Source organism: Camelina sativa, chromosome 5, assembly GCF_000633955.1.
Source record: "Camelina sativa cultivar DH55 chromosome 5, Cs, whole genome shotgun sequence".
NCBI lineage: Eukaryota > Viridiplantae > Streptophyta > Magnoliopsida > Brassicales > Brassicaceae > Camelina > Camelina sativa.
The window spans coordinates 2,562,832-2,575,445 of record NC_025689.1 but is presented as its reverse complement, the minus strand read 5'-3'; the positions used below and the strand labels follow the sequence as shown (position 1 = coordinate 2,575,445).

The 12,614-nt window shown below is 37.7% G+C and overlaps 3 protein-coding genes and 1 pseudogene across 6 annotated transcripts in view; all 4 read left to right on the top strand.

Annotated features, from left to right (window-relative positions):
- LOC104785071 (protein MEI2-like 2) overlaps positions 1–4,116 on the top strand; it is a 4,991-nt gene extending 875 nt beyond the window's left edge. For all 4 annotated transcript variants that reach the window (XM_010510203.2, XM_010510207.2, XM_010510204.2 and 1 more), the window contains 12 exons: positions 247–297; positions 391–507; positions 603–1,030; positions 1,118–1,276; positions 1,363–1,479; positions 1,617–1,768; positions 1,848–1,942; positions 2,023–2,926; positions 3,017–3,101; positions 3,188–3,256; positions 3,383–3,565; positions 3,674–4,116. In XM_010510203.2, the coding sequence (XP_010508505.1) occupies positions 247–297; positions 391–507; positions 603–1,030; positions 1,118–1,276; positions 1,363–1,479; positions 1,617–1,768; positions 1,848–1,942; positions 2,023–2,926; positions 3,017–3,101; positions 3,188–3,256; positions 3,383–3,565; positions 3,674–3,799 (2,486 nt within the window). In that variant the 3' untranslated portion in view covers positions 3,800–4,116. The remainder of the gene's footprint in view (positions 1–246; positions 298–390; positions 508–602; positions 1,031–1,117; positions 1,277–1,362; positions 1,480–1,616; positions 1,769–1,847; positions 1,943–2,022; positions 2,927–3,016; positions 3,102–3,187; positions 3,257–3,382; positions 3,566–3,673) is intronic.
- On the top strand, positions 3,868–5,185 carry LOC104788802 (annotated as a pseudogene).
- On the top strand, positions 7,970–9,109 carry LOC104788801 (F-box/kelch-repeat protein At2g44700-like). The gene has a single exon (XM_010514583.1). The coding sequence runs from the start codon at positions 7,970–7,972 to the stop codon at positions 9,107–9,109; it is 1,140 nt and encodes a 379-aa protein (XP_010512885.1).
- On the top strand, positions 10,128–11,222 carry LOC104788800 (F-box/kelch-repeat protein At2g44700-like). Its single transcript, XM_010514582.1, has one exon. The coding sequence runs from the start codon at positions 10,128–10,130 to the stop codon at positions 11,220–11,222; it is 1,095 nt and encodes a 364-aa protein (XP_010512884.1).

Sequence of the window (12,614 nt, the reverse complement as noted above, 5' to 3'; positions counted from 1 at the left end):
TTTTTTTTTTTTTTTTTTTTGTTGTCTATTCATCGAGTTGACCAACGTAACTGAAGAGATTTCATGTTTTTTTTTTGCTTCGATTCTGTTTTATGTCCTGATGAGGAAACACAACAGTAGTAGTTTGTGTTATAACATAAGTTCGACAACTCATGATCTTTGGAAGTAACTGTTCTGTTTTTTATGTGATTTTTCATAGGATCTTTGGAAGTAACTGTTCTGTTTCTCTGGTTGTTTTGTTTGTAGTTGCAGAAGGCAAAAAGATGGAGCTAGAACCCAAGGAATCACTATCTGCTGGTATGATAAGATTCTTTCTTTGTTTCCTTTTTTTTAATTTGGTTCTTTTACTATTTGATATCTAATTTTATTTGGCTATTGTGTCAAATCTAGACATGCCATCTTTACTGAGTAAATCATCTGAGACTTTTATTGGAGGGACTAGATATCGTTCTGCAAGTGATCTCAGCATGTTCTCAAGCTCATTGCCTACACTTTTCCATGATAAGCGTATGTCCTAGCTTCTTTTAGTGATCAGTATCATTCAATATATGATGACTTCACTGCTAATATCTTTTTTGTTTTGTTTTTGACAAACCTTGCAGTGAATATGACTGATTCAGATAGTTGGCTCTCCTTTGATGATAACTCACCCATTCTGAACAAACTTGCCATAGGAAACTCAGAGAAAGATTCTTTGGAAGATGTTGAACCTGATTCTTTTCTCCCTGAGGATGAAAATGAGCTCCTTCCTGGCCTAATTGATGAGCTTAATTTTACCGGGTTGCCTGATGAACTTGAAGAAGAGTGTGATGTCTTTTGCACGGGAGGGGGTATGGAGTTGGATCTTGAATCCCAAGATAATCACGCTGTTGATCGCGGTGCAGCAAATGCATTTGCTCCTCGTAAACGTCCCAATACTTCTGGCAGGGTTTCAGTAGAACATCCAAACGGTGAACATCCTTCAAGGACATTATTTGTAAGGAATATCAACAGTAGTGTTGAGGATTCTGAGTTAAGCGCCCTTTTTGAGGTAACGCATACTTTTCTCATTAGTCTTAACTCATTCTAATATCGAGGTTTGCTTGCCTTTGCTGACGTGATTTCTACTTGTCACCAGCCCTTTGGGGAGATCAGAAGTTTGTACACTGCATGCAAAAGCAGGGGTTTTGTTATGATATCCTACTATGATATCCGAGCTGCTCATGCCGCAATGCGTGCACTACAGAACACACTCTTACGAAAAAGGACACTGGACATTCACTTTTCCATTCCTAAAGTATGGACTAGGAGAACTATTCTTGCTTTGAAGTTTCAGCTTTTCTTTAGTACTTTTCTAATCATCATCTTACTGCCACATGATAGGAGAATCCGTCAGAGAAGGATATGAATCAAGGGACTCTTGTGATTTTTAATGTGGACACAACAATATCGAACGATGAGCTCCTTCAGCTGTTCGGTGCCTATGGTGAAATAAGAGAGGTAATTTATGTTTCTTAGGTCAACTTGTATTTTCAAATGTGCTGTGCTATGTCTTTACGTCTAAGATATTCGTCTCTTTGTTTGGTATTTAGTGTATCAAATCATCCACTGATTGATTCTTGGCTTGTAAATTCCAGATTAGAGAGACCCCGAACAGGCGATTCCACAGGTTCATTGAGTACTATGACGTTAGAGATGCAGAGACAGCCCTGAAAGCACTGAACAGAAGCGAGATAGGTGGTAAATGTATAAAGCTCGAACTTAGCCGCCCTGGAGGGGTTCGTCGACTGTGAGTTGCCTGCACTTTGTATATTTCCAAGAACTGAGTATTCTTACATACACAGTGCACTGAAACTATATGTATGCAGCTCGGTTCCATCACAAAGTCAACAAGATTTGGACAGACACGAAGTTACAAATTTCTTCAATCAAGTAGGTTCACAAGTTGCTAATTCCCCACCAGGTAATCTCATATTGATCATTTCTTTATTTACTCCATTGGTTAGCTTGCCTTGTCAGGAATTCATTCAATCTACTTAACAGGTAACTGGCCAATTGGTAGCCCAGTGAAGGGATCTCCTTCGCATGCCTTTCCAATGCCACATGGTCTAGGAATGGTCAGGCCAGTTAACTCAGATAATATGCCTGGACTGGCTTCAATTCTTCCTGCTCATCCCTCTAGCTTTCATGGATTTTCACCAGTCAATAATAATGACCAAGGGCTATTGAATCATCCAAACCAAGCTATCCTGAACAAGGGTTTGATGCACAACGTTTCCTATGGGCAACCCCATTCATTGCCAGAGCATATAGCAGGGGGGATTTCCAACTCCATGAGGTTTGCTGCTCCACACACCTCAGGATTTGGGACTTCATCTGATCACCGCTATCGCTGGGGAAGCCCTCCTCAGCATATGAATTATCCTAGTTACACTGGAGTGTCCTCATCATCATCATCATCATCTACTGAACGTCCTTTCCCTGTCAGGAGTGGTTTTCCATTTGCTGAGAGACAAGTTTCATTGCTTGGAAAATACCAGCATCATGTGGGCTCTGCTCCCTCAAGCATTCATTTTAATACCCATATGAATCGCTACCCAGGATCAACAGAGATACCCCTTGGATTTGGTGATATGGGAATCAGCAAAAACTACATCAATGCTCATAGAAAACCAGACCTTGGTGTTAGTCTACAGGGAAACTATAACGAACGGGATTTCTCTGGCTTTGGCATGTCTTCAATGCCTACAGTTCCTTTTGGTGGGGGTAGAGGATTACAATCAGTAAGGCCTGAGCCATTTGCTGAGCAGGGTAGTAGGATCCACAACCACGAGACTCACAATCAGAATCAGTTTATAGATGGTGGGAGATATCATATTGACTTAGATAAAATTGGTAGTGGAGATGATATGCGGACTACATTAATCATTAAAAACATCCCAAACAAGTAAGCGTTATATTTTGATCTCAATCTAAGATCTTCTTTAAGGTTTTACTTTGTTATATGTTTTAACTCTCAAATGCTTTGTTTTATAAGGTATACTTACAAGATGCTGGTGGCTGACGTTGACGAAAAGCACAAGGGAGACTATGACTTTCTGTGCTTACCTATAGACTTTAAGGTACTATATACTATAAGAGAGTGGACTCATGATGCTTTTCTATGACTTGAGAACTTACTGACGATCTAGATTTTTCGTGGATACAGAATAAATGCAACATGGGTCACGCTTTTATCAACATGGTGTCTCCATTACACATCGTTCCCTTCCAACAGGTTTTTACCTTTTTCTCTTCATTATAATCATGAGGTCGACCATGTATTGTTGGATATGGTAATTTTCCGATTCAGTGGCTTGAGATTGTTATAGTTAACAGATATACGTACTGTGTGTTTCTGCAGACCTTCAATGGTAAAATATGGGAGAAATTCAACAGTGGGAAAGCTGCTTCATTGGCATATGCGGAGATCCAAGGGAAGTCTGCTCTTGCTTCATACATGCAGACTCCAAGTCCTATGAAGGAAGAAAAGCAATTGTTTCCAGAAGTCTCCCACCATGATGACGGTCAAGACTCCAATGGTCACGTAAGTTATTGAATACAAAATCCTCTGTTTCTTGATAAATGGAGTCAAAATGCAGCCTCTTTAGATTTTATGCCCACCAATTTGAACTTGTATTTATGGATCATACAGGAGCAACTCTTTTCAAGCATATGGAACATAGCCGTGCCTGATTCAGATTGGTCTTACACAATGGATCTTATCGAGAATCAGAGAGAAAATGGTAACTCCAAGAACGTTGCAGAAGAGTCCTCTTAAAGCCCCCACTAGCTGGAAACTCTAACCCACCATCAATGGTAAAGTAAGTGTACAGATCTGGCGCAGTTATGGAAGAAACAAATGTACAGTACTAAAGCTTGTTTTTTCCCACGGAACAAAGTAACCGGGTTTTAGGGATTACTTCACGCCAAAAAAAAAACCCGATCTAAAGACATCCCTATTAGTACATTACACTTTATTCAGAACATGTCCTTGTCAGTAATGTATATATATAACATCCTCTTGTGTGTACATTATCCTTTCCATGTGAAAGACATGATCAGAATTTAGTTGTCCATTACAACAGATTCGTTATATGTCTCTGTCTCAATTCGTTACCATTACAAAACCGTTACACGACTCTCTCTCTCTCTTATCTCTATGTAGACACCTGTCCATATTGTGTCAATGGCGGATCAGACTCTTCTTCAACCTTTCCTAGCCAAACCCACTACCAAAAGCTCAACATCGGAATCAGATTCAAGTATTCTTCTACGGATTGTCACTGTAATTCTCGTTGGAGCGATCTCCTTGTGGGCAAACCATGAGGCTTCAAAAGGTTTCTCCATAAGTATCATCAACGATGCTAAAGATTCTCCTTCCGGTAAAAGATTCGCCCTTTTCTTCGAATCTGATGACACCGCAGTGCGGATTTTGCTTGATACGAGCTAATTTGTAGAGAGGTTTCTCTACGAGGGTGTTCCTCATCGTCTCCGGAAGCCTGTAAACCACGTGACTATCCGATTCTGTGGAAACAGCAGTGATGAAGTCGAGAAGTTTCTGGTAACTTCAGGTGCAAGTCATGGAGAGTATGTGATCAGATTAAGCTCATCTTTAATGGAAAGAAGTACGTTTACCAACGCTGTGGAAGCTGCATTGGAACGTTCTATGGTTAGGATATGGCTATGGGGAGACGAGTCGGGAGCTTCGCCGGAGCTTGTCGCCGGCATGGTGGAGTATTTGGCCGTGGAGGGACGAAAACGAAGTCATTTTGGTATGTTAGGTGGTGGGCATCGGAAGGATAAGGAGTCTAAGTCTGTGTCTGTGGTTAGCTTCTTGGATTACTGTGAACGACGTAGCGAAGGGTTCATCCGACGGCTGAACCATGGGATGAGACTTAGGTGGGATGATCGGACGGTGGATCTGGCTTCGAGTGGTGCGTGTGATTCACGTAACGATGTGTTGCGTGAGCTTAAGATGGACGATAGTGGGATTGATTATTGAGAGACGAACATGATTGGTTCTCGTATTGTCGTGATGCACACATGGTTCCACGTCATTATTTATGTGTATATAATTCAACTTGTTTAAAATTTTTTTGGAAAAATGATTTTTTCTTTCTTTCTCTCTCGAGTGAATATAAGTTTAAAAGTAATGAAGTTTATATATGTTTGGTCTTGTTGATTAATCATTATTGGAGCACAATAATGGTGAGTGGAAACTTTTGATTTTGTTAATATCAAATAGACCAAGTTCTTGTCCAACAAGAAAGTTGTAGGAGTAGGATTAGGGACATAGGGACCTATCTATATATATAGTAATATTTTTATGAGCTAGTAATTTGCAGTGTCAGTGTCAAAAGGTCACAGTCACACTAATCAAGGTTTAATTTTAATATTGCAAAGTAATCAAAGGTTTTGACCGCATCAAATACATTGGATTAGATTTCTTTATGTTAAGTTCAAATATCTTTCGGTTCAAAATTATAAAATTTCTCAAATTAGTCATCTTAAGGAAAATGAAGGCAGAATTACCTAGTCAAATGTTACTCTTTCCGAATGTATAACTAATGCATATTTGGGCTAATTGAGTTGGTTCATGCGGTTCAAGAAGTTTAAATAAAACAAAAAGTAATAAAAGTTTGAGACCATTGAGTTACAGAGTAGCAGGAATAGCTAGCTTTGAGAACATTCCTAAAGAGGTTGAGATTATAGTTCTTTTGCCACATTATATTTTCACTGAAATCAAAATTAGGTTGAAGATAATGAACCAATTTGTTATGTCTTGAATATATGTTAGAAAAATCTCACATCAACAAGTGTAAGAGATGTAATGTGGTCTATAAGATCAAATTTTCTTGATCTTGCAGATCTAAGAGACGACAAGCAGTTCCAAATGAATTATCAAGCTGCTTGCACAATCTCCACAGAACAAGTATGTTCTTTTAAAGATTGTTCTTCAATGAATATGCGATCAAGAACCATGTTAAGAATCAAAAACACAACTGGTAGCTAACTATGATGCTCAAAGTTACATTTTACAATTAGACCAAATATTTTGCAGCTCAATCTGCTAAAGTGTTGTGAATTGTGATGCTGATGATGATGATTTTCTAGAACGTCAAAGCAGTGTTTGATGCAGCAAAGAAAAAGTAATTTTACAACCTCCTACAAAGACTCAAGAGAAAGATTGGTTTATGCCATGTTCTTTGAATGGTTTACTCAAATCTCTAGCTTTGAGATATTTTAAATATTTTTTAGTTTACTTTTATTCTATGAACCACTCATGCAGATCAAAATTTGCAGATTAGTCGTATGTTTCACTATAGGAGTTTGATCTTGTAGTAGAGAGAGTTGTAGCAGAGTTTGATCTTTTAAGCTAAGTCTCATGCTCATCTATGTCTAAGCCAACATATATAAACCGGATTTAACCGACTAAATCTGTTAGGTAGAAGAAACCGAAATTTGGTTTTTGGCTTATACATAAGCGAAACCAAATTGAACTAAACCTCAATTCCTTTGAAAAGTTCACTCACTTCAACTCTCGATTTATGACGCAAGACCATGTTATCAAATAACAATCATATGCTTATGCTCTTTTGACTATACTGTATTTGGTATCTTTAAACCGGTTTTAACAGANATCTTAAGGAAAATGAAGGCAGAATTACCTAGTCAAATGTTACTCTTTCCGAATGTATAACTAATGCATATTTGGGCTAATTGAGTTGGTTCATGCGGTTCAAGAAGTTTAAATAAAACAAAAAGTAATAAAAGTTTGAGACCATTGAGTTACAGAGTAGCAGGAATAGCTAGCTTTGAGAACATTCCTAAAGAGGTTGAGATTATAGTTCTTTTGCCACATTATATTTTCACTGAAATCAAAATTAGGTTGAAGATAATGAACCAATTTGTTATGTCTTGAATATATGTTAGAAAAATCTCACATCAACAAGTGTAAGAGATGTAATGTGGTCTATAAGATCAAATTTTCTTGATCTTGCAGATCTAAGAGACGACAAGCAGTTCCAAATGAATTATCAAGCTGCTTGCACAATCTCCACAGAACAAGTATGTTCTTTTAAAGATTGTTCTTCAATGAATATGCGATCAAGAACCATGTTAAGAATCAAAAACACAACTGGTAGCTAACTATGATGCTCAAAGTTACATTTTACAATTAGACCAAATATTTTGCAGCTCAATCTGCTAAAGTGTTGTGAATTGTGATGCTGATGATGATGATTTTCTAGAACGTCAAAGCAGTGTTTGATGCAGCAAAGAAAAAGTAATTTTACAACCTCCTACAAAGACTCAAGAGAAAGATTGGTTTATGCCATGTTCTTTGAATGGTTTACTCAAATCTCTAGCTTTGAGATATTTTAAATATTTTTTAGTTTACTTTTATTCTATGAACCACTCATGCAGATCAAAATTTGCAGATTAGTCGTATGTTTCACTATAGGAGTTTGATCTTGTAGTAGAGAGAGTTGTAGCAGAGTTTGATCTTTTAAGCTAAGTCTCATGCTCATCTATGTCTAAGCCAACATATATAAACCGGATTTAACCGACTAAATCTGTTAGGTAGAAGAAACCGAAATTTGGTTTTTGGCTTATACATAAGCGAAACCAAATTGAACTAAACCTCAATTCCTTTGAAAAGTTCACTCACTTCAACTCTCGATTTATGACGCAAGACCATGTTATCAAATAACAATCATATGCTTATGCTCTTTTGACTATACTGTATTTGGTATCTTTAAACCGGTTTTAACAGATTAAAACTGAATCGGAGAAAAATAAACCGGTTATGGTTATTTGGCTATATAAACAGAGAAACAAAGATTGAATAAAAAATCGCAATTCATGTGAAAGATTGAAAAGTTTCTCTTTATTCTCAAGTTTCCTTTTTTTTAATCTCTCTCTGGTCTTCTCTTTCAAACTAAACTCCATGACTACTACTAACGTCGCCGTTTCTAACCGCGACAAACGTCACAAACCACCGCAAGAAACCAACCAACCGCCAATGTCGTCGCCGTCATCGTTTACGTCACTGCCACGCGACCTCGTTTTGAACATCTTAGTCCGCCTACCAAAACGGTTATACCCAATCCTCTGTTGCGTCTCCAAGAACTTGCGTAGTCTTGTTCGCTCGGATGAGATTCAAGAGACTCGATCTTCCCACGGAAAAGATTCTCTTTATATCTGCGCCAAGGACGCAACTATAGATGAAGAAAATATTTTTACCGATACGTATCACTGGTTCAATCTCCGCAGGGTTGAGAAAAGTAACACTGAGAATGTCCTCGTCTCCGTTGATTTCTCTTTCCTTCCGGAGACTTGTCGTCGCTCTGCTTCCGTCGTCGCCTATGGTCCTGAGATGTTCTTCATTCCCGGAGTTAATCATTACTCATCAAGCTTTAGGATCTTTGACACCCAATCTGGAAATGTTCGTCAAGGACCTAGTTTGTTAGCGTATCGAATGCACAATTGCGTAGCACTAGTCGGGGGTAAGATCTATGTGATCGGAGGATGCAGAGAAGACGATCTTATAGCGGAAAGCTTTGATCTAAAGAAGGAAGCTTGGGAACCAGCTCTGCGTCCCCATGAAGAAGAAAGTCGCATATGGACTTATGGGATAGGTGCTCCACTAGACAGAAAGGTTTGTGCTGTAAGCTTCGTCCAAGGCCTGACATGTTACGATACTAGAGATGGTTCTTGTGAGTCATCTGAGTTGCCTTTTGGAATGTGGTGGAGGTCAGGAGTTTGTGTTATTGACAATGTCCTCTTCGTTTACTTCACTCGTTTCGGTTTAATGTGGTATGACACTGAACTGAGGCTATGGAGAGTGGTTTATGATTTGGATCTTGACAAACCTCTAGGCTTTGTTGCAATGGATGAATACTATGGGAAGTTGGCGTTTCTATGGAGGAAACCAAGTCTTCTTTTTCCTGGAAGCATAGAGATTTGGTGTAGAATGATTGGCTTGGCTAGGAGTGAAGCAGGATTCAGTGGAGCTGCAGAACCCTCTCAACTTCTCAGGATTGTTCCTCCCACCTTTAGTTTTAACCACTGTCTGTCGGTTGGTTAAACTCGAGATCTCTTGTTGACAAAATATGTTTAGTACTCTCTTTGGTGTAGAAATAGAATGATTGTTTTGGTCTTTTGGATACAAGTGACGAGTGAAGTAAGGATTCATTTGACTGTATAGATGGCAGCATTGTCTTTCTCTTTACGTTGATGCTTGATTGTAAATGATGATATTTTCGTTACTCATTTGATTAAGTTTCAATACAGTTTGCATGTAGTCTCCAGGATTATGAATGTTCTGCTGCACTTAACAAGTTTTGTGTGATTGTATTTTTCACTCGTCAGTTACATAGGCGTTGCTGCTGTTTCTCTTGTCTCTGTCTACTAAACCGAATCTACAGAACAAGTTTACGTTTCATTAAAGATTCTTCTTCAATCTATGATGCGTTTCATTAACAGTCATATATGCTTTTTTATAATCTCATAGATTAATTGTTTCCTTAGGGTCAAGAACTAAGAAATTAGATAAGAGCAATAACATATTTATATTTATAAAGAGTGCAGGTAAAAAAGAATACGACAAGTAAACAAACCAACGAGTAAATGCTTTTTGAGTTACAAATATACACTAAGGCAAAATCTTTGTATCTCAAAGACTAAGTAAAAAAAAAAAGAAAAAAAGATTGGGTTAATACTGCCATGTATTTAGGCTGCTTACTCAAAAATCTAAATTTCTCACTGGCTTTGGTATCTTTAAACTATTTTTAGTGTGTTTCTTCTATGAAAGACTTTTTGGGATCAAATCTGCACATTTAGTATGATTAGTTACAGTATACAAGTTCTTACTGAAAACAGAGTTATTATAAGCAAAGTTGAATACCAAAAAAAACTATAAACCGGTTTTAACAGATTAAAACTGAATCGGAGAAAAATAAACCGGTTATTGTTTTTTTTTGGCTATATAAACGGAAACACAAATTGAAAGATTAACAAGATTCTCTTTTATGATCACTAGTCTTCTCAAGTTCTTTTTTTGTTTAATCATCTCTCTTTAGTCTTCTCTTTCAAACTAAAACTCCATGACTAACCTCGACGAAGAAGAACCACCGCCAAAAACCAACCAACCGCCGTCGTCTTCAATGTCGTCGCCGTCATCGTTTTCTTCACTGCCACGCGACCTCGTTTTGAACGTCTTAGCCTGCGTACCAAAACGGTTATACCCAATCCTCTGTTGCGTCTCCAAGAACTTGCGTAGTCTTGTTCGCTCGGCTGATATATACAAGACTCGATCGTCCCTCAGAAAAGATTCCGTTTATATCAGCTTTATATCTACTCAGACTTATCACTGGTTCAGTCTCCGCAGGATTGGGAAAGATACAACTGAAAATGTCTTCGCCTCCGTCGATTTCTCTTTCCTTCCTGAGCATTGTCGTTGCTCTTCTTCCGTCTTCGCCGTTGGTCCTGAGATTTTCTTTATTCCAGGAACTAGTAATCCCTCATCAAGCTTTAGGATCTTTAACACTCAATCCGGAAACGTTCGTGAAGGACCTAGTTTGCTAGTGAACCGAACGTACAATTGTGTAGGACTAGTCGGAGGTAAGATCTATATGATCGGAGGATGCAGAGGAGACAGTGTTTCAGCGGAAGTATTTGACTTAAAGACGCAAACTTGGGAAGAAGCGCTAATCCCTGAGAGACAAGAGCGTTTCACATGGATCACTCCGGCAAAGGTTTCAGTAGACAGGAAGGTTTGTGCTTTAAGCTTTCATCATGGCATGACTGCTTATGATCCTATAGATGGTTCTTGCGAGACGTTTGAGTTGCCTAATGACAATTGGGGGAAGACAGCAGTTTGTGTTATTGACAATGTCCTCTTTGTTTACTTCTTTCGTTTCGGTTTAATGTGGTTTGACTCTCAACTGATGCTATGGAGGGTAGTTAATGATTTGGATCTTGACACACCTCAAGGCGTTGCAATGGCTGAATACTATGGGAAGTTGGCGTTTCTGTGGGAGAGACCAAGTCTTCTTTTTCGTGGAAGCAAAGAGATTTGGTGTATAATGATTGGCTTGGCTAGGAGTGAAGAAGGATTCAATGGAGCTGCAGAACCGTCTCAACTTCTCCGGATTGTTCCTCACAGCTATAGTCTTTACCACTGTCTGTCTCTTGGTTAAACTCGACATCTATTGTGGACGATAAGTGTGTAGTACTTTCTTTGGTATACAATATGATTGTTTTGGATAGGACTATAGGAGTGAAGATGTAAAGGTATCGTTTGACTGTAGAACCATCTCAACTTCTCGGTATTGTTCCTCGCGGCTATAGATTGCTGCATTGTCTTTCTCTTTCGGTTCAAACACAGTAGATATAATGTTGATACTTGATGGTGAATGATGATGTTTTCGTTAGTCATTTACAGTTTGTGTCTACAGAATTATGAATGTGCTCTGCTGCTTATCAAGGTTTGTGTGCTCTGCTGCTATAGAACATAAATCTCACTCAGTTACATAGGCGTTGCTGTTTTTACTTGTCCCTCTTTCTACTAAACCGATTCAAATGAAAACCGAAATTGTGTTTCTACCAAACCGAATAATACTCTGTTTTTTTTGGTTTCTACATTTTATTAACCAAAAAAAATTGAAAGCAAAAGATTATAAATTGAAGACTCTTTTTTTCCAATGTATGATTAAGAACAATGTCAAAGATGAAGCTCTTTTATTACCTCCAAGATTGTTTCTTTTGAGGGTTCAAGAACTAAAGAAAGACGTAACACTTATTAGACCAACTTAATATTATCAACCGATTTTAACCGATTAAAACTGAATCATAGAAGAAATAAACCGGTTTGTGGTTTTTGGCTATATAACCAAATTGAATAAAAATCTCAATTCCTCTGAAAGATTCATTCTCTAAAGTCTTCCCCTTCAAACTATAAGCTCGTCTCACCTCGCCGCTTCTAACGCTGACGAACCACCGTAGATGATGATCAATACAGTTTCTTTTCATGATTATTTGAAGGAAAAATATTCAATATTGGAAATAATGGCAACATAAATGAAATTTTAATGCCAGTAAAGTATAGTTTTCCATTTTTTTTTTTAAAAACATAAGCATCAAATAGATTTTGGGGTGCAGAAATAAAGTGTAATAAAAATCAAACTAAGCTTACTCTTTTTTGGATTAGATTTCTTTTTGTTGAGTCCAAATATCTTTCGGTTCAATTATAAAATTTCTCAAATTACTCATATATTAAGGAAAACTTAAAGGCAGAATTACCTAGTCAAATGTTACTCTTTCCTAATGTATGACTTGACTAATGCATATTTGGGCTAATTGCGTTGGTTCATGCCGCTTTCAAGAAGTTTACATACATAAAAAGTTATAAAAGTTTATATAAAAAGAAAGTAATAGAATGCAACATAAATGAAATTTTACAGTCAGTAAAGTATAGTTTTCCTTTTATTTGAAATAAATTTAAAAACAAAATCATCAAATAGTTTTTTGGGGTGCAGAAATAAAGTGTAAAAGGCATCAAATATTGTCAGCGGAAAATAAATTAAAAACGT